This window comes from Cololabis saira, chromosome 8 (assembly GCF_033807715.1).
Source record: "Cololabis saira isolate AMF1-May2022 chromosome 8, fColSai1.1, whole genome shotgun sequence".
NCBI classification, from domain to species: Eukaryota; Metazoa; Chordata; class Actinopteri; order Beloniformes; family Belonidae; genus Cololabis; species Cololabis saira.
The window spans coordinates 42,404,977-42,423,164 of record NC_084594.1 but is presented as its reverse complement, the minus strand read 5'-3'; the positions used below and the strand labels follow the sequence as shown (position 1 = coordinate 42,423,164).

The 18,188-nt window shown below is 42.9% G+C and overlaps 1 protein-coding gene across 1 annotated transcript; it reads left to right on the top strand.

Moving 5' to 3' along the window:
- The first annotated feature begins 9,294 nt into the window (after positions 1-9,294).
- On the top strand, positions 9,295-17,133 carry LOC133448979 (inositol hexakisphosphate kinase 2-like). The gene is made up of 5 exons (XM_061728022.1): positions 9,295-9,694; positions 12,142-12,364; positions 13,470-13,654; positions 14,743-14,918; positions 15,706-17,133. The coding sequence occupies exons 1-5, from the start codon at positions 9,397-9,399 to the stop codon at positions 16,369-16,371; spliced, it is 1,548 nt and encodes a 515-aa protein (XP_061584006.1). The 5' UTR covers positions 9,295-9,396; the 3' UTR covers positions 16,372-17,133.
- The last annotated feature ends 1,055 nt before the right edge of the window (positions 17,134-18,188 follow it).

Here is an 18,188-nt window from a genome sequence, read left to right as displayed (position 1 = left end):
TTTCTGCATAAAAATACATTTTGATTACATTTCTAGCGAGAAATATATATTTTACTTTCATAGTATTCACTCATGGAATGTACATAATCACTCGCTTGCTCGTTGTTGCGAAGTTTTTTCAGATCTCGCCAGAATAAAGGCTGATTTATGGTTCCACGTTACACCACTGCAGAGCCTACGCCGTAGGTTACGCCGTAACCTACGCCGTAGGCTCTGTGTCGATTTAACGCGGAACCATAATTCAGGCTTAATGTGAAGATGCAACTTTTTCAACCTGATCTCACAAAAATGCGTGAAATGCCCACGACCGCTTATGTACCCGAATGTAAACCACGCAGTGACGTAGCAAGTCGTGTCCCAATCCCTAGGGAACATTACAAGGACCTACCCCTTGTGGCTTCATTTTGAGGGTGAAGTGGTAGTGGGTGAGGGCTAGTGGAAAGTAGGGTGAACATTGGGATTGGCCCTTTGTCCTACAACTATGTCAAGGGTCCTATCTATAGGATTAGCAGCACGTGGGCTTCAGCCACTGTCAACAGCCGGGCTCATGGCACAAATATGTCAACAGGCATCATTTGATGGGAATAACTAAACCAACTGTGTCACACTTGGAGAGACTTCAGCTGACACTGGGAAAACAGCATTGACATTGGGGCCGTACAACTCTGTTGACCTGTGTATCGGCCTTTATCTATATCTATAGTTTTCTTTTACATTTTTTTTCTCTTCTCTTGTGAATAATATATGAACTTAATGTATGTGATAAAATGATATGTTGCGTCGCCTGAAGTAGAATAACAAATGTGTTGATTATCCACGGCCATCAGAGACCATCATTACTGTCGGGATGAAGAAGAAACAGCTTTAGCATCTTATGCGTGATTACTTTAGTTCCTAGTCAGGGAACTAATCAGGGTAGTTTAGCCGGTACCCCTTAACCCTCTTCCTGCCGAGGAGGAGCTGAGCCAAACCACCGTGGAACTGGTCCAGTCGTGGACCGGAGGAGTGCAAAACGCTCACTTCTCCAGTTTGTAGAAATAAATTGAACAGCTAAGTACAGAGCAGATTTTAGCTTTATGTCGAATTCAAGGTTATATTGTATCATGCGCTGCTGTTTTCTGCAATAAAACTGAAGCAAAGTGTTCATGTGCAGTCGGTCAAGAGCCTGTCAGCAGTTCAGTGCCAGACAAGAGCTGATGAACCGCTTTGAGAATGGACCGGAGCCAGATCCATCTCTGTTTGTTTATACCAAGTCCCTGCATGTGTGTGCGTGAGTTTGTGACTCTTAAAGTATGTGGTAAAGCATAAATCCGGGAGATATGACGTCTTTACTCTTATTTCCTGCAGTCTTTAGGCTTAGTTGCGTACCAAGTACTTCTTTGAATTCAGTGACAAACGTAAGCAGTTATTCAGGATTAGTGGATACAACGAAGATATCGTTATGCTGAAAAAGCGGCGAGCAACTCTCTGAGGACGACACCGAGCACTGAAAATATATTTTGCAAGTACATATGTTTAATTTTGACGAAAAAAAAAAAATAATCCAATGAAATAATACTGCAGTTCTAAGAAAACAAATCTGTTCTGTGTCATTTGTGCTCATAAACCTCTACTAACACTCCACTTCACACTTGGCTCAACGTGGCTGTTAATGCGCCAAGAAAGAAAACTGGTGCGTGGTCGTTTTTTAATTGCAGTAGCAGTTAAAGTTTGTACAATTAATCCCTCTTTGAGTGACTGGTTCTTTTGTACTCTAGTGGTGCTGTACCGTAGTGACGGAGCGGGCAGACTCAGCAGAGATTCCTTTTATTTCTTTATTTTTTAAAACACATCATTAACTTTTCTTCCCTCATATTCAGGTATATTTTACTATTTATATTTTTCTGGGATGAGCAAGCTAGAGAAAATTCTTACTGAGGATGTGCGCACAGAAATCACGCCATATAAGACCAAAGGTTCTGACAAGAACCGGGAAACCTGAGCACATCATCAATCATTTTAATATTGCTGATTATGGTTTACAGTTTAAGATTAAGATTCCCAGAATATTCAAATTTTTTGAGATAGGATATTTGAGTTTTCTTAAGCTGTAAGCATGATCAGCAATATTAAAATAATAAAAGGCTTGCAATATTTCAGTTGATTTGTAATGAATCCAGAATGTATGACATTTTTGTTTTTGTTTTTGCATTACAGAAAATCACAATATTCTAATTTTCTGAGACAGTCCTGTAATTGCATCATAAATACATAAAAAGCAAACAGGATATAACCATCAAGGTTATGTATTATTTACAGGTAAATGACACCATTGATAGTCTCAGAGCGAGACATTAATAGGTCACTGAGCGGTCGGTTTCTGGTCATGAACCTCTCAGATATGGAAACATCCAGGCAGCCAAGCCAAAAGCGCGTCGTGCTGATTATAACTCCAGTTCTCGTATCGCCTCTCCATTTTCTGTTTCCTCTTGCGTTGACCTTTTAAGCATCTTTTTCCTGACAGGAAAGAGAGCGGTGGCGGGTGTGAGAGGAGGTCGCATGGCCTCATCGCTGTAAACGGCATCCAAGCTCACTCTTTTGTCAACGCATCTAATCTCACGGAAACATATCAGCACTCAGCCGCCAAAGTAAATGCTTTTGTCCCGTATCACGGTATCAATGAACAAAACTACTTGTTTCTGCATTTTATACATCACAACCTTTCTACCTGTGAATTTTTCAATAAGTATGTTCATATTTTGCACTGTGCATTGATATGCAGAATTGATTAAGCACAGAAATATCTGTACAATCAGATTCATCCCAGGTAGACGCAGCGACTTAGATGACTTTTTCTTGCGTCTCAGTTACCCGAAAAGGCAGCCGTTGAACCGTTTCCTTCCCACGTAAGCCGTGTGTTTGTTTGTCTGTTACATTTGGCGCGCTGCATTCTTTCCGTATAAATAGCCTCTCTCCGCTGGCGTAATTGTCAACAGCATGTGGTATTTTTAGTGGAGGATTAGGTGCGTGGTGACCCGTGAGGATTTGGTTAGCAGGTTTATCTGGCTTGATGTGATTCGAGATGAACCGTCTGGAGAATGATCCTGCAAATCTCGGCGCAGGTAAGATCAGCCTTTTTCCACTACCTGCGTGCCAGGAGACAGGGCAAGGACGGGCCTGTCTGGTGTAGGAAAAGACTGTCTGTGTCACTCTAAATCACGCAATGTCAGGTCAACACCACAAAAAAAACAAGAAAAGGTTGTAAAAAAAAACAAAAAATGTCATATTTTGTCATAAATTAAATAAACTACACTGTAAGAAAAAAAACGTTTTTACGGAAAAAAACTGGCAGCTGTGGTTGCCAGAATAATACTGTAAAAGATACAGCGAATTGTAAAACACATTACAGAACGACCTGTGAATTTTACAATTTTAAATTGTAATCCCTTACAAAATAACATTATACTATATGGGACATTATACTATTGCTGCCTTGGTCCTCCGTCGCTGGGCGGGGGCCGAGTGCCCGTGCGGATGTGGGGACTCCGTGACCCTTGGGGTGTCCGCCGGGATGGCCTCGGGGGGGGGGGGGGCCGGGTCCGGGGATCGGGCCTCCCCTGACCAGGGGGTGCACGGGCGGGCGCGGCGGCGGGGCGGCACCATTCCCAGGTGTCTATGTCTTATGTTGTCAGTATGAATGGGAGGATGTTGGACCGTTTCCCCCTCCGTCTGGGGGCTCCGGCGGCGCCGGGGGCGCCCGTGGAGGTACGGTGGGGCCCTGGCCCGGCTCGGAGGGCCGGCCCCCGTCTACTGGATGGCCGGTGGGGGGGCGCGGGTGTCTTATCAGGGCCGGCTTTGCTGGTCCTGCCTCCTGGCTTCGGCCTCCGCTCCCCCTCCTTCCCCCCCTACACGATTCATACGCACATAGGCGAAGGGCGGGGGGCCCGGGTCGTGGGGGGCATTGCCTGGGATAGGTGGGTCGGGATACCCGGGCCCGGCGGGGCTCGCCGTGCAGCCTGGGGTGCCTTCTGGCGGTGCTGGACCCCCCCGGGGAGGGGGAAACGGTGCGTGATTGTGCGTCTGTGTCGGTGAGAATGCGGTATGGAAGGGTCCTGCCATGGAGGATTTGAGCCTCCATTGGCAGGACATCAAAACAAAATAACATTATACAATTTACGTACAAAACTGGTAAATTCAACATCCATTTTCAGCCAAATTAGCATGACTATGCCTTCATTAAAGCTATTTTCTCCTGTACAATTTACGTGCAGCCGTTGCTTATTTTACATCTAATCCCATTAAATTTCACTGGAAAACATCAAAATAGAGCATTATTAATCGGTAAAAGCCTCATTATAAGTAATTAAGTAAGTCTTAAGTATAAGACAGTAATTTGACTGAATTTTTCCGCTTATTTTATTAAAAGATTGTGTGTTGTGTAACATATTTTGTAGTATTAATAGCGGTGATTTGTTGTGAAATAAACATCTACATACTATCATTGAATTCTTTGAGGAATGTCTTCATTAAATGAGTTATTACACGTTAGACAGAGAAACTCTGACAAAATGTCAACAAAGATTTTCATCTGTAACATTTAACGTCCTTCACCGTTGCTATTTCACAGTTTTTTACAGTAATTTCTACGGGCTTTTCTTACAGTGTATTTCAGGGTTAGGGCTCTAGGACTGTTAGAGGGAAAATATGTACTCATGATGTGGCCTGTTTGATTTGTTTCTTTATCCATCTGCTTTTCTCCCCATTCCTTACTGCGTCATGTGAGCCGTGTCAAGGTCGCCTCATCTGAATCCACTGTGCGATGATGGGATCCACACCACACCTACAGCACGCCTACTTCCTGATTGTACTCTGAAATCTACACCCTTTTCTTCTGTAAATACACACAACCATTTTGTCTTTAAATAAACTTTGCTGGGGGAAGGACCGTTGTAACTCGCTGCTCGTGCGTCTACCCTTGCATGCAAGAAAATAAGATGCCCTCCAGTGCCTCAGATCTGTCATCTGTTTTACATCCATATTCACTCAACACCTCCATATTGGCGTCTCCTCATCTAATATTACGGCCTGACGAGGGTGACGACAGACCTCTCCACCCCTTCCTGAGTCCACTCACCCCCACGGCTCATTCCTCTCTACATCAGTCTTCTTTATGCACAAATGGTGACAGACTGATTTTTTTTTAAATAACTATAAGAAGTGGTGCAATTTGCTGCCAAACATGTTTTTATATAATACTGTATATTTATTGGGGGTTAGATACACAGTGATGCAGAGTGGAGCACAAAGCAGACCTGTATATAGATGTGATGGAAGAAAAACAAAAACCATGAAAAATGCTCTTGAATATGTACTTAGTTTGTTTCTTGACCTTGATAGAGTGAACAATATGACTTATTGTGCATAAGTAGGAATTAGGAAAGAAGCTATGCTTAGAATAATGCAACCTATGAACTGTGTATTTGTACAGTTTTGATCGGTATTTGGCTCTGATCAATCACGTCTGCTCTGCTGACGATCCACACCTCATCATTGTTTAACCCTGGTACTGTCTTTGGGTCAATATGACCTCATTCTCCTTCCTTCTTTCCTCCTGCTCTCTCCTTCCTTCCTTCCTTCCTTCCTTCCTTCCTTCCTTCCTTCCTTCCTTCCTTCCTTCCTTCCTTCCTTCCTTCCTTCCTTCCTTCCTTCCTTCCTTCCTTCCTTCCTTCCTTCCTTCCTTCCTTCCTTCCTTCCTTCCTTCCTTCCTTCCTTCCTTCCTTCCTTCCTTCCTTCCTTCCTTCCTTCCTTCCTTCCTTCCTTCCTTCCTTCCTTCCAGCCTTCCTTCCTTCCTTCCTTCCTTCCTTCCTTCCTTCCTTCTTTTCTCCCTTCTTTCCTCCCTTCCTTCCTTTACACAAGGTAATTCAAAGTGCTTTACATCAACATTAAAAGCGGCAAGACACAATTAAACAGTAAATAACAAATAAAATGAAATAAAATGATAAGAAATGAGGTAAAATAATAAAATGCACACGTTAAAAAGTAAGGGCAGTAGAGTACAGCAGGTACACCTCTAATTCTTATAATGGCAAGAATTATGTTTCTATACGGTGAAAACGTACAAAGACCGGGTCAAATACAGAATTACAAAAGCAATCTGTAACAATTTGTACGGTGAATTAAACCAATTTGATTATTCTATGCACCAATGCCTGTTTCCAGGTCTTATTCCACACAACTGAGGAGAATTACGTTTCTGCTTCCATGTTTATGTTGGGAGATGAAAGCCACCAGACGTTAACTTGTTTATGGCAGTGATAATGTTGAGGCAGCTGTATGACTCTGGGAATGATGCAGGAGGTGTGTCTGTCATCACGCCATCACGCCACCTCGTGTGCTGCTCGTGTGTTGTGGTTCAGAGGGAGTTTGGACGTGCAGACCTCCATCCTCCATGTACTTTCTTCTGCAGATTAACATCTGTCCCTGGAGGACTCGGGTCTAAACAGCTCTGATCCAATGGGGGCGTTTTTCCGTTTAAAGCATCACATTGTATGTGAGAGCTGGACTCTAACCTTCTGCCATCTGTGCATTTTGGTTTCTCTGTCACCATGTCACCATGTCATCGCCACGTGCCCCAGCAGAACTATGAAAAGCCTTTACGAACCACCTCATGCTTGTGTGCTATTTCCTACAAGGTCATGGAAATAAGTCCCGTGCTGGTGTGTATTTTCCTATGCAAAGGTTATTAGTTGTTGCTCATTTATTTCCAGGTTGCTCTGCAACGTTGCAGCTGAATTCCTTTAAACACATATGCAATGTTATTGGCTATAAAACATTGCTGCCGTCACATTAAAGAAATATCAGAGAGCTGAATGAACTCTTAGTTCATGAGATTAACCTTTAGTTTGGGTAAACAATGATGTGATGGATGTTAATGGAATAAACAGCTGCACTCCCGACACATGTATCAAGGTCATTTGCACTTTGTGAAGGTACAGAAGGTGTATATTTATCATATTATGTGTCATATTTATGTTATAGCTGCTGCTTCCCTGGAATTGTCGTACTGATCCACATCTGGGTCGCAGCGGCGTTGAACTCTCCTCCTTATTTTGCATTTATTGATAGTAATCTGACGTCATTATGCTGGAATCATATGTGCCATTCGAGCTCAAAACAATTGTATATAAATATATATATATATATATATATATATATATATATATATATATATATATATATATATATATATAACATGCACATATTTTTTAGAGAAGCTGTAAGTATTGACATTGGTTTGTCATGGCCCATTTTCCTCTTGGTGCCAAGAGGGCGGATTAGAGAGATTAGAGCCGACTATTCCCGCCATAGCAAAGCCAGTGACCAGCCATAACGTGTAGCACACTTACACAAATAGCACACTGGGATATGTTTGTACCACAATCATTTTAACATGCGCTTAATAGCTGTTTTACTTTTGTCTCTTTATCCCCACCAGCACTCAGATGGTCTGATTTGGGCATCTTAATCAAATGTTAGTTTTCGTACAACGATAATCTGTATCAAGAAGATATGGGGGGTGCAAGATGCAGATTATAGTTTCCACTCTGGTCAGTGCACGAGCTCTTCGGTGGCACACACTTCTCATTTTCAGAATAACACCATATACTTGCATAAACAAGAACAAACTGGTATTAATAAGAACTGGTGACGGCTTTCTTTTTACTGCTGCTAATTTGTGGATGTTCTCTAAACATTTGATATGCTTAATCAATTTGGAAAACTTATTCGAGACCATTTTTCTTTTTGAAATAAATATTAATGTTCTATTATTTTTGATCTCAGCAGGGTCGTGCAGAGATTTCCCCCATGTGTGATGTGTCTCCATCAAACAGCATCACTGTTTGTGTTATTGTCATTTTCAACAAGATCAAGAATTCACAAACCCTTTTGTGTTGTTAAAACCTGAATGCAGCAGGTCTAACTGTGTCATCAGCCTTCTTAACCCCCAACTGAAGATATCTTTACATCAACCCCATGCTGTGGTGCCAAACCTGTTGGTTTATTTTAGATTATGTTGTTGTTGAATCTGTGCAGTGTATTTCTCTCCTTTGCGGTTGCTGCAAGCATCTGTTCTCCTCTTTTTCACTAGTTCCCTTCTCTGCACCTTTATGTGGAAATAATGTTGCTCATTCTGTTAAGTTTTTTTTTTTTTTTAATGCTGTTTTCCCACTATGGAAGAGTATTAGGGCCATGCAGGAGAAAAAATATTTGAGAGGGGAAGATTTTTTTTTATTGTGCACTTCTAAGTTCGAGAAAAAAGTTGAAATGTCGAGATTAATGTTGAAATACAATTTCGAGAAAAAAGTCAAAATAATGAGAAAAAAGTCAAAATGTCGAGATTAATGTTGAAGCACAATTTGGAGAAAAAAGTTGAAAAGTTGAGGAGAAAAAAAGTTGAAATCGAGAATAATGTTGAAGTAAAATATCGAGAAAAAAGTCAAAATGTTGAGAAAAAAGTCAAAATTTCGTGAATAAAGTTGAAATGTTGAGAAAAAAGGCGAAATTTTGACTTTATTCTTGAAATTGTATTTCAACATTATTCTCGACATTTCGACTTTTTTCTCGAAATTGTACTTCAACATTAATCTCGACATTTCGACTTTTTTTCTCGACATTTCGACTTTTTTCTCGAAATTGTACTTCAACATTAATCTCGACATTTCGACTTTTTTCCTCGACATTTCGACTTTTTTCTCAACATTTTGACTTTTTTCTCGAAGTGCACAATAAAAAAAAATCTTCCCCTCTCAAATATTTTTTCTCCTGCCTGGCCCTAGTACTCTTCCGTTTCACACAAACAGAAACAGCTGAGTTCAGCTTTGCCCTGCGAGTTTCTCCTCTCCCCTCCCCCAGATTTAAGGCCCCGCCCCCAGACTCGAGGCCCCTCCCACCGCTGTTTGTCGTCTCGGAGCGTCCCCGCCCACAACCTGCCTGGGCGGCCCCTGATTGGCGGATGCCCCCGTATGGGCGGGGCCTGCGGACTGGCCAGCGCGTTACCACCGGGGCAGCAGCTCGAGCTGTCAGTGAGAATCCGTCCGTCCGTCCGTTCTGTCGGTGCCGTCCGCTGCAGCACCGCGGCTCCACACCTCAACGGGGCTTTCTGCTACAAAAAGAAAAAAGGAACTGCGTGTATTCCGCGGTGTATTCCGCTCCCCCCCTTTGCATTTCCTTCTTCCTGTCCTTTGCGTTTTCGGACAGCGGACATTCAAACAGCTGATCATCACTAGCGCGTCTGCAGACGTCGCGGGAGCAGCCTCGCAGCCTTGCAGCCTTGCAGCCTTGCAGCCTTGCAGCGCCGTGCTGGGACCCATGTGAGCAGGCTGATGCCCGCAGGAGCGTTCTCGAGGCTCGGGGAGGATGAGTCCAGCCGTGGAGGCTCAGGCCCAGGAGGCCATGGATGCAGAGCAGAAGCAGCAGCAGCATAACCAGCTGCAGAACCAGCTGCAGCAGAACCAGCTGCAGAACCAGCTGCAGAACCAGCAGTGCTGCATGGACAAGGGGGTGATGCTCGAGCCCTTCGTGCACCAGGTGGGGGGCCACTCCTGCGTGCTGCGCTTCGGGGAGCAGACCATCTGCAAGCCCCTCATCCCCCGGGAGCACCAGTTCTACAAGAGCCTGCCCACAGCCATGAGGAAGTTCACCCCCCAGTACAGAGGTAAGTAACCCCCCACTAACCTTAGTGCTGATGTTCATCTGCATGTTTTCTTAGGCTGAAGTCAGAAAAGTATGGATTTTCTTTCTGGAAAACCAAATTGCACTGGTTTTTGGTATGCATTTAGTATGCATTTAGACATTTTGGGGAAGTAGAGCTCCTTCCACCTGCACGTGTTTGGCTGCAGCTTGTTCGCAAGAGGGTGCTGTCGCTAGGGTTGCCAACTCCCTGGAAAATAAATAAGGGACACCTCATCTGCAGGGCCGACCGACCTGATTGCCTTCACCCTTCCTGGCGTGGTGAATTTTTTTAAGCCCTTTTTATGTGAATGAAATGATTTTTTAACTATTTGACTCGAACCCAAATTGAATTAGATGCATATTTTTGAATGCCATGAACACAAGGAAAACAAATTATTATCCAGAAATTCACCTTAATACAAAATAACAAAATTAACTGAATAAAATAAGTATCTTTCTTAAACAGAGACCTGTCCTGCTTAACTTAAAATTGTATAAATAGACTCTCACAGTAAAACGGGACAAAGTGCATCCCTTTTCGGGACGCGTACTTTAGATTATAAATATGGGACGATTCCGTTTTTCAAGGGACAGTTGCTCGGGGGTCATGTTCTGGGTCTCTGGAAAGCGCCTAGAGACAACTTCTGTTGTAATAGACGCTATATAAATAAAATTGAGTTGAATTGAAAGTTGGCAACCCTAGCTGTAGCTCAGGGGTTTTCAACTCTGGTCCTCGGACCCCCTGCCGGTCCCTGCAGGTCTTAGATGTGTCCCTGCTTCAGTACACCGTGATACAAGGAGCTGTGTGATCTACAGAGATGTGCAGACCTTGATGAGAAGCTGATGATGACCATTCATTAGAATCAGGTGTGTTGGTGCAAGGCATGCATGCATCAACACACCTGATTCTAATTGTGATTATGACAGTGATTAGAACATGCAGGGCAGGGGTCCCGAGGACCGGTGTTCTGCCATTCCTTGCTACCTGCCGAGAAATGCTACTTTGTGGTTCTGCGCATGCGCACAGTCAATTTTCAAAGTTTGCATCATTTCTTGCACGATGTAAAATGGATAATATGGGACTTTTTTCGAGTAGTTTTAGTTTTAGAGTATTTGATCCTTAAAAATACACTACCCATGACATGAATGCATTACACTTTGTGAACATTATACGATAAAGAGAAAAAAAACAACAATTCTATCGCTTTATTTGATATTCATTCAGTCATTGGCCTTTATTTAGCCAGGCAGGACATTAAGAACATTCTTATTTACAATGACGGCCTGGCAAGAGACAAGCACCACTTGGGGGAAAAGGAAGTGGTTTAGGGAGTAAAACACAGTAAAATTGTGGCTCTGCAAAGGTAGAAAACCATTATGGAGCATTTTTTGGCAAAGGAGCAAAAAATGGCAGAACACCGGCGTTGGCAACCCCTGCTGTAACTGGCCGAGGACCAGCCCCCTCAGCGTGGTGCTCTGTGCTGAAGGCTGGTCCTACGCAGGCAGGCGGGCCAGCGGGTTTGCAGCCAGTGTTTCTTATCTCAGCCCTTCTGGCAAGATGGTGAAAAATGAAACCAGGTGAAGTTTTACCTGACTAGGATCCAGAAATCCTAGGAGGTCATCTGAGCAGGCAGAGCTTAGGAAAACGTCTGATTGCGGCTTAGTCCACTGACTTGATAAAGTCACCTTCATGCCTTTTTTAGGACCTTCAGAAATAGTCTACAGACAAGTGGGATTAGCAGTCACACCTGAACTGGTTTACATGTGTCACTTGCTGCCGAGACGGCGGCTGCAACGTCTTAGGCATTCCTCCAAGTTCTTCTGGTTTTTGATAATTCTGCTCCTTCCTTTTCTTCCAACTGTGCATCACCTGAGGCGCAGCCTCACCGGCCACCACAGGTGGACGTTTGTACCGCCCCCCTGCAGAGATGTGCAGCTCCATGTCCAGTAGTCATTTTCCCCGACCTTCGTAAATCCATGAACGCTCATCTCCAAAACGCTGAGCTGGAAGGCGCTATTTGTTATCATTTTGGGACTGAAACTACTGGTTTGTTGGCATTATAACGTGTGTGATTATTTTTACGCTCTTGTGCAGTGTAACTCTGGTGTTTTTGGTCTGCTATACAATATGAGTGTGTTGCTGATCATTTTGTCGTTGGTGAATAAAAAGAAATCTGACCTGAGTTTTGTGGTCCTCTGTGTGTTTTGTGCTTGGACTGTTATTTTAGCAGCCTAATATGTTTTGGTACCTCAGTTCCTCTTTCCAATCTGCTCTTGTTTCTTATACACACTTCCCTGTTTTTCCAGTCTCGCTGCCAAAAATGGTTCCACTACAAAATAGATATTAGTTTTTTATGACTGTCTGTGACAGATATTGTTTCCTTTGCTGTGTGAAAGCGGTGCCTGAAGGTTATGTTGCTCTTCTCTCAGGGGTGGTATCGGTGAGCTTTGAGGAGGACGATGAGGGGAACCTCTGCCTGATCGCCTACCCCCTGCACAGCGACCCCGCGGCAGACCTGGAGAACAAGGAGCGCTCTGCAGACCGTGAGACGGCCATGCTGAAGTGGGGGAAGATGCTGGCGTCCTCGCTGCTCACTGACAGTGAAAATCACAGCAAAGATGGCCGAAGTCGCCACTCTTACATGGACAAGAGGTGAGACGATTCAAATATGACACCGTGATGCAATACAAGATATCACTGGTCATGTACAGTGAAGTGCAGATTTTATTTCCACGTGACACATCTTTAATTTAGTTTATTAGTTTTAGTTTATTTTGTCTATTTCGAACATGTAAAAAAGACAAGAAAACAAATCCAGGTGGGCATTCCACCACATAAAGAAAAAAAACAGCATCAAAACACATATTTCAACTTACATGTTCGAAAAGGAGTGGGAGGAAGTACAGGACTGTCTCAGAAAATTAGAATATTATGAAAAAGTATTTTCTGTAATGCAATTTAAAAAACACAAAAATGTCATACATTCTGGATTCATTACAAATCGACTGAAATATTGCAAACCTTTTATTATTTTAATATTGCCGATTATGGCTTAAAGTTTAAGATTAAGATTCCCAGAATATTCAAATTTTTTTAGATAGGATATTTGAGTTTTCTTAAGCTGTAAGCCATGATCAGCAATATTAAAATAATAAAAGGCTTGCAATATTTCAATTGATTTGTAATGAATCCAGAATGTATGACATTTTTGCATTACAGAAAATAAAGGACTTTATCACAATATTCTAATTTTGTGAGACAGTCCTGTATAAACTTTAATTTAATTTAATCCCACCCCCTTTCCACAACTAAACATAAATTATCTGTCTGTATTTATTTTTTATACTATACACTAATTTGTATAAATATATATAATTTTTACAAAAATAATACAAGATGTAAGCTCTATCATAAATATAATATAACTATGATATGAATATAATACGTATATCTAAGTATATAAACATACAAAGACAACATGATAAAATAGCAGAACACACACAGCTGCTGATCTTTAAACACAGTCTTCACTTTTATACCTCAAATAAACCATTTCTTTATATTTCTTCTTAAATTGTTTTATCTTTGTAAATTCTTTTAACTCCAAATTCAAACCATTCCACAGTTTAATTCCACAAACTGATACACAAAAACTTCTTTTTGTTGTACGCACAAATAAAGATTTGAAGTGTAGGTTTCCCCTTAAATTATAACAGTAAAGAGCATGAATGTTAACTGTATGTTCCGTGTGTGTCAGTGCTACCGAGCTGCAGGAGGACATGGACCTGGAGTGGCTGCAGCAGGATGAGGTGCTGCACTACCGGCTGGAGCGCGGCCACAGCAACGCCGTCCCACAGCTCACGCACAACCCCTGGAGCCTCAAGTGTCACCAGCAGCACCTGCAGCGGATGAAGGAGAACGCCAAGCACCGCAATCAATACAGTATCCTTTACCGGCTGAAAGCCGCTCCTCCTCTAGAGTTCCTTGTTTGAGTCCGAGCCAGGAGACGTTGGAGGCTGCAGCTCCGTCTGACACCTTTGCACCTGATACACCGTCCAGCTATCGGTTTCTCAGCCTAGGAGTCCCACTTCAGAATCACATCCATCAGTTAATTGATATATACTGATATTTGATATTGTGGAGTTGATAATGTAGATGTGAGTTTGGTGGCTTTAGTGTATAGAGGGAATGCGCATGACGTCACAGATGCAACTTCACAGCGGGTTTCGCCCACTGAGTGTCAGAAAGACTGAGTGGCAGAAAGACTGAGTGGCAGCGTAAACTTTCAGTTTGAGCAAATGGAAAACATCTAAAATGGGAAAGAGCTGTTGTGCGATCGACTGTACTCATAGATTTAGCAAGAAATCTGAGTTATCGTTTTACAGACTGCTGAAAAATAAGCTTAAGAGAGACAAATGGATCACTGCAATTCACAGAAACAACTGGATTCCAGGCACCGAAACGTGGATTTGTGGTTCCCATTTTCTATCAGGTAATGTTGGATTTTTGGCTAGCTAACGTTAAACAGTCAAATCATAAAGTTCGGTGTCCTCATCACTTTAATTTCTACAACAAATCCTGCCTTGAAGTCGGACCAAGCGTCAAGACTTTTGTAAGCCTTCAAGCTTTGCTTCGTGTATTTCCCCGGCGTAGAAATTAAGTACATATAAATATCAGGAAACTGGATTCGTGGCCAAATATTAATGTCCATGGACCACTGGTTCTTGGTAACTGTACCAAATATTAATGTCCATGGACCACTGGTTCTTGGGGTAACTGTACGGGTCACTGTCAAGTCCAATTGACGCTAATTTAAGCCGATAATCAGCTGTTATCCCGTCTTCTCCACTAGTTGCAGCTGTTTTTGCTGATGTTTTACCACTCAGTGCGAGTAAGGGGGCTGGTCCAGTGGGGAAGAGACGTCAATGCATTCCCTCTATTTGTCTCTCCAGCTCTTTATAAAGAAGGTTTGAGTTGTCAGCAACACAGACTTGTTTTTGTGGTTTTTCCTCCTTGACTCGGTGTCTCAGAGTTCATTCTCCTGGAGAACCTGACGTGGCGCCACGCCGTGCCTTGTGTGCTGGACCTGAAGATGGGCACGAGGCAGCACGGAGACGACGCCTCGGAGGAGAAGAAGGCCATGCAGATCCGCAAGTGCCAGCAGAGCACGTCGGCCTCCATAGGAGTCCGCCTCTGCGGCATGCAGGTACTGGTCAGCTTCTGTGTGCATCCGTCTGTGTTACAGCCATCCCTCGTTCCAAAAAGAACCCGTGATAAGTAGGGCTGGGTATCGATTCAAATGTCAAGAATCGATTCGATTCCGATTCTTAATATTCAGAATCGATTATCATGATACGATTTGATCCGATTCGATATTGATTTCGCTTAGTGTTATTTAAAATGTTTTTTGAGCTGTTGCCTGAATTATATGAGTGTAAAATAACTAGTGAAATAATAATTTCACAATAATTATTGTGAAATAACTAAGAAATAAATAACTCAAACAGGCCTTTCAATATCCATTTAAAGTGCAAAAAAGAAAGAAATTGCAACAGTTCATGCAGTAAACAAATCATTTTAGCTTATCTAATTTATTCTGTCACCACGCACACATATTGCCATAATGCACCTGGCATTTTTCAGATGGGAAAAAAAAAGATAAAAAAATCGATCTTTAGACATAAGAATCGATTTTTAGGAATTAATATGAGTAATAAGATTCCCAGAATATTCTAATTTTTTGAGATAGGATATTTGAGTTTTCTTAAGCTGTAAACCATAATCAGCAATATTAAAATAATAAAAGGCTTGCAATATTTCAGTTGATTTGTAATGAATCCAGAATGTATGACATTTTTGTTTTTTGTAATTGCATTACAGAAAATCACAATATTCTAATTTTCTGAGACAGTCCTGTATTTCACACAACTGACGAGAATTACGTTGGTATATATGGTCAAAGGATTAAAAATTCCATGTGTATGTTTTTGCAGGTGTACCACTCTGACACCGGCCAGCTGGTATTCATGAACAAGTACCACGGGCGTAAGCTGACGCTGCCGGGCTTCAAGGAGGCTCTGTACCAGTTCTTCCACAACGGGGGGCGTCTGCGGCAGGAGCTGCTGTCCCCGGTGCTGGGCCGGCTCAGGGACATGCAGGCGGCGCTGGAGGCCTGCGAGTCCTACCGCTTCTACTCCAGCTCCCTGCTCATCATCTACGACGGAGCGCCGCACAGGAAGCACACGCGCCGACGCACCGACGACGGCGGCCTCTCCGAGGACGAGGAGGACGAGGACGAGGAGGTGGATGCCGAGCCTGAAATGGAGGAGGAGGAGGAGGAGGAGGAAGGTGAAGAGGCAGGTGCACTCGGCTTCCCACACACCTCGTCGGCGTCGAGCGATGGCAGCAAGAGCTGCTCCAGCAGCAGCAGCGGGAGCAGCAGCAGCGGGAGCGGCGGGAGCTCGGGGATCAGCCACCGGCCCCACGCAGACCCCCCCAGCCCGGCCGTGGATGTGAGGATGATTGACTTTGCCCACACCACCTGCAGATACTACCACGAGGACAGCGTCGTACACGAAGGCAAGGACAGTGGATACATCTTTGGCCTCCAGAACCTGATTACCATCATCTCCGAGCTGGAGAACCACAGCACAGACTAAAAAAACAGACATGATGTACAAGCATCCGAGCACAGCGGCATAATGACCCGCTCTCTGACCCTTTGGAAGGACAGGGAGGAGAGATATTTCTCCTCACTTCTTTAAAACTGTCCCCCCTTTCTACCGGACCCTCGTCCTGTTCTGGCCTTCGGTGCTAGTCGATGTTGTTCTTGTGCTTTTGTCTTTTGTCGGGACGTGAATCGGACCCGCGGGGAACTCGGAGGAGCATCTGTGTGAATAATGCAGTGATTTACCTAGTGTCATCGTCCCGTTTTAACCCCCACCCCCCTAACCACTGAGACGAAGGACGGGCAGGAAATAAAAGCAGTTTGAAGTTTGACACGGAGAACGTTTCCCTCGCGCCTGATTTCCAAAGTGTGGTTTTGCACACGGCGATTCGGCGAGCGCCGCATGACTTTCTGCAGAGTGCAGGTTTGGACTGACACGTCTGAGGGAGCAGGAGACGAGCTGAGAGGATGAGGAGACGGAGTCGGGGTCACATTCTCGTTGACCAGCTGCTTTGATCTACTGTAGATCCCAGAGAGATGGAAAAGATATATTTATTTTTTAAACGCGTTTCATAAAATGAACTGAAAGGTCAAAAGACTGTGGATGGAGAGAGAGTACATTCCATATTATTAATGTTACAATAATGATATGAATTAATATTATTATTCGACATGTTTGGATACTCTGTCATGTTTATTTGTGTTGTCCACAGTTTGTTGTGGGGCAATTAAAAACTTTGTTGTAACAGCAGTGTGGTTTTATTTTTATATTTCTGTTAAAATCAGTCAGGACATAATATTTCCTGGTTGCAATGAACTTTAGATATCAGAATACTGTATTTTCTGGACTATAAGCCGCTACTTTTTTCATAGGTTTTCAACCATGCAGCTTATACAAAGGTGCAGCTATTCTGTGGATTTTTCTTCCACCACTCGGGGCGCTCTAACCGGAATTAGAATCAAAACTAAGACAAAATAAATGCAAAGAAGAATACGCTACTTTTTCTTTAGCAGATAGAAGTAGGTAGAAGCAGATTTCAAACAGATAAATAGATAAATAAATACCGGTTATTTTCTCTTGGTTCTGTCCCGTTTTAATCAGCAAAGTTGCTGCCGTGTTAAAAGACACTGTTAGGAAATAATCTATTTAGTTACAAACATGTACATCATTTACAGTTCAAAATCCTTCTGTACATGTAGTAAATATCTGATCTAACAACATAAATATCTGCGGCTTGCATATCTTTTTTTTTTTTTTAAATAGAGTGGATGCGGCTTGTATATCTTTTTTTAATTATTTTTTTAAAAATAGAGATGACGCGGCTTAAAAGCAGGTGCAGCTTATAAAATACAGTAGTTACAATATCCATCCTTTAGTCCTGGTGAAGACATTTCAGAAGGGTCAGATTGTTGGTAGGCAGCAGCCTTCGAACAAAAAGCCCTTAAATGAGCCAAACTGTAAAAAATAAGTTGATGAAGAACTATCTGATGCTTTTGAGAAACCTGGAAGGAGGGAATGACTCTGATCCGTTAAATATAATAGAAGAAAATCAAAAGCACAACTCGGCTATGTTTTATAAACAAACTAAGATCATTTCCACAAATAATCCGAAAGAGAACCCGATTTATGGGCTGAGCTGCTGTGTGGTCTTAAGAAAACCACTTATCACTAGGCTGAGCAGAAAAAAAGCCTTCTGCCGGAGAGCACAGAGATTGGACTCTCAAGCGATGGAAAACAGGTCATGTGGTCTGATTTCACATCTGTCCTGCTCCAGAGTGATGGGCATATATGGACCGACCACAGACCGG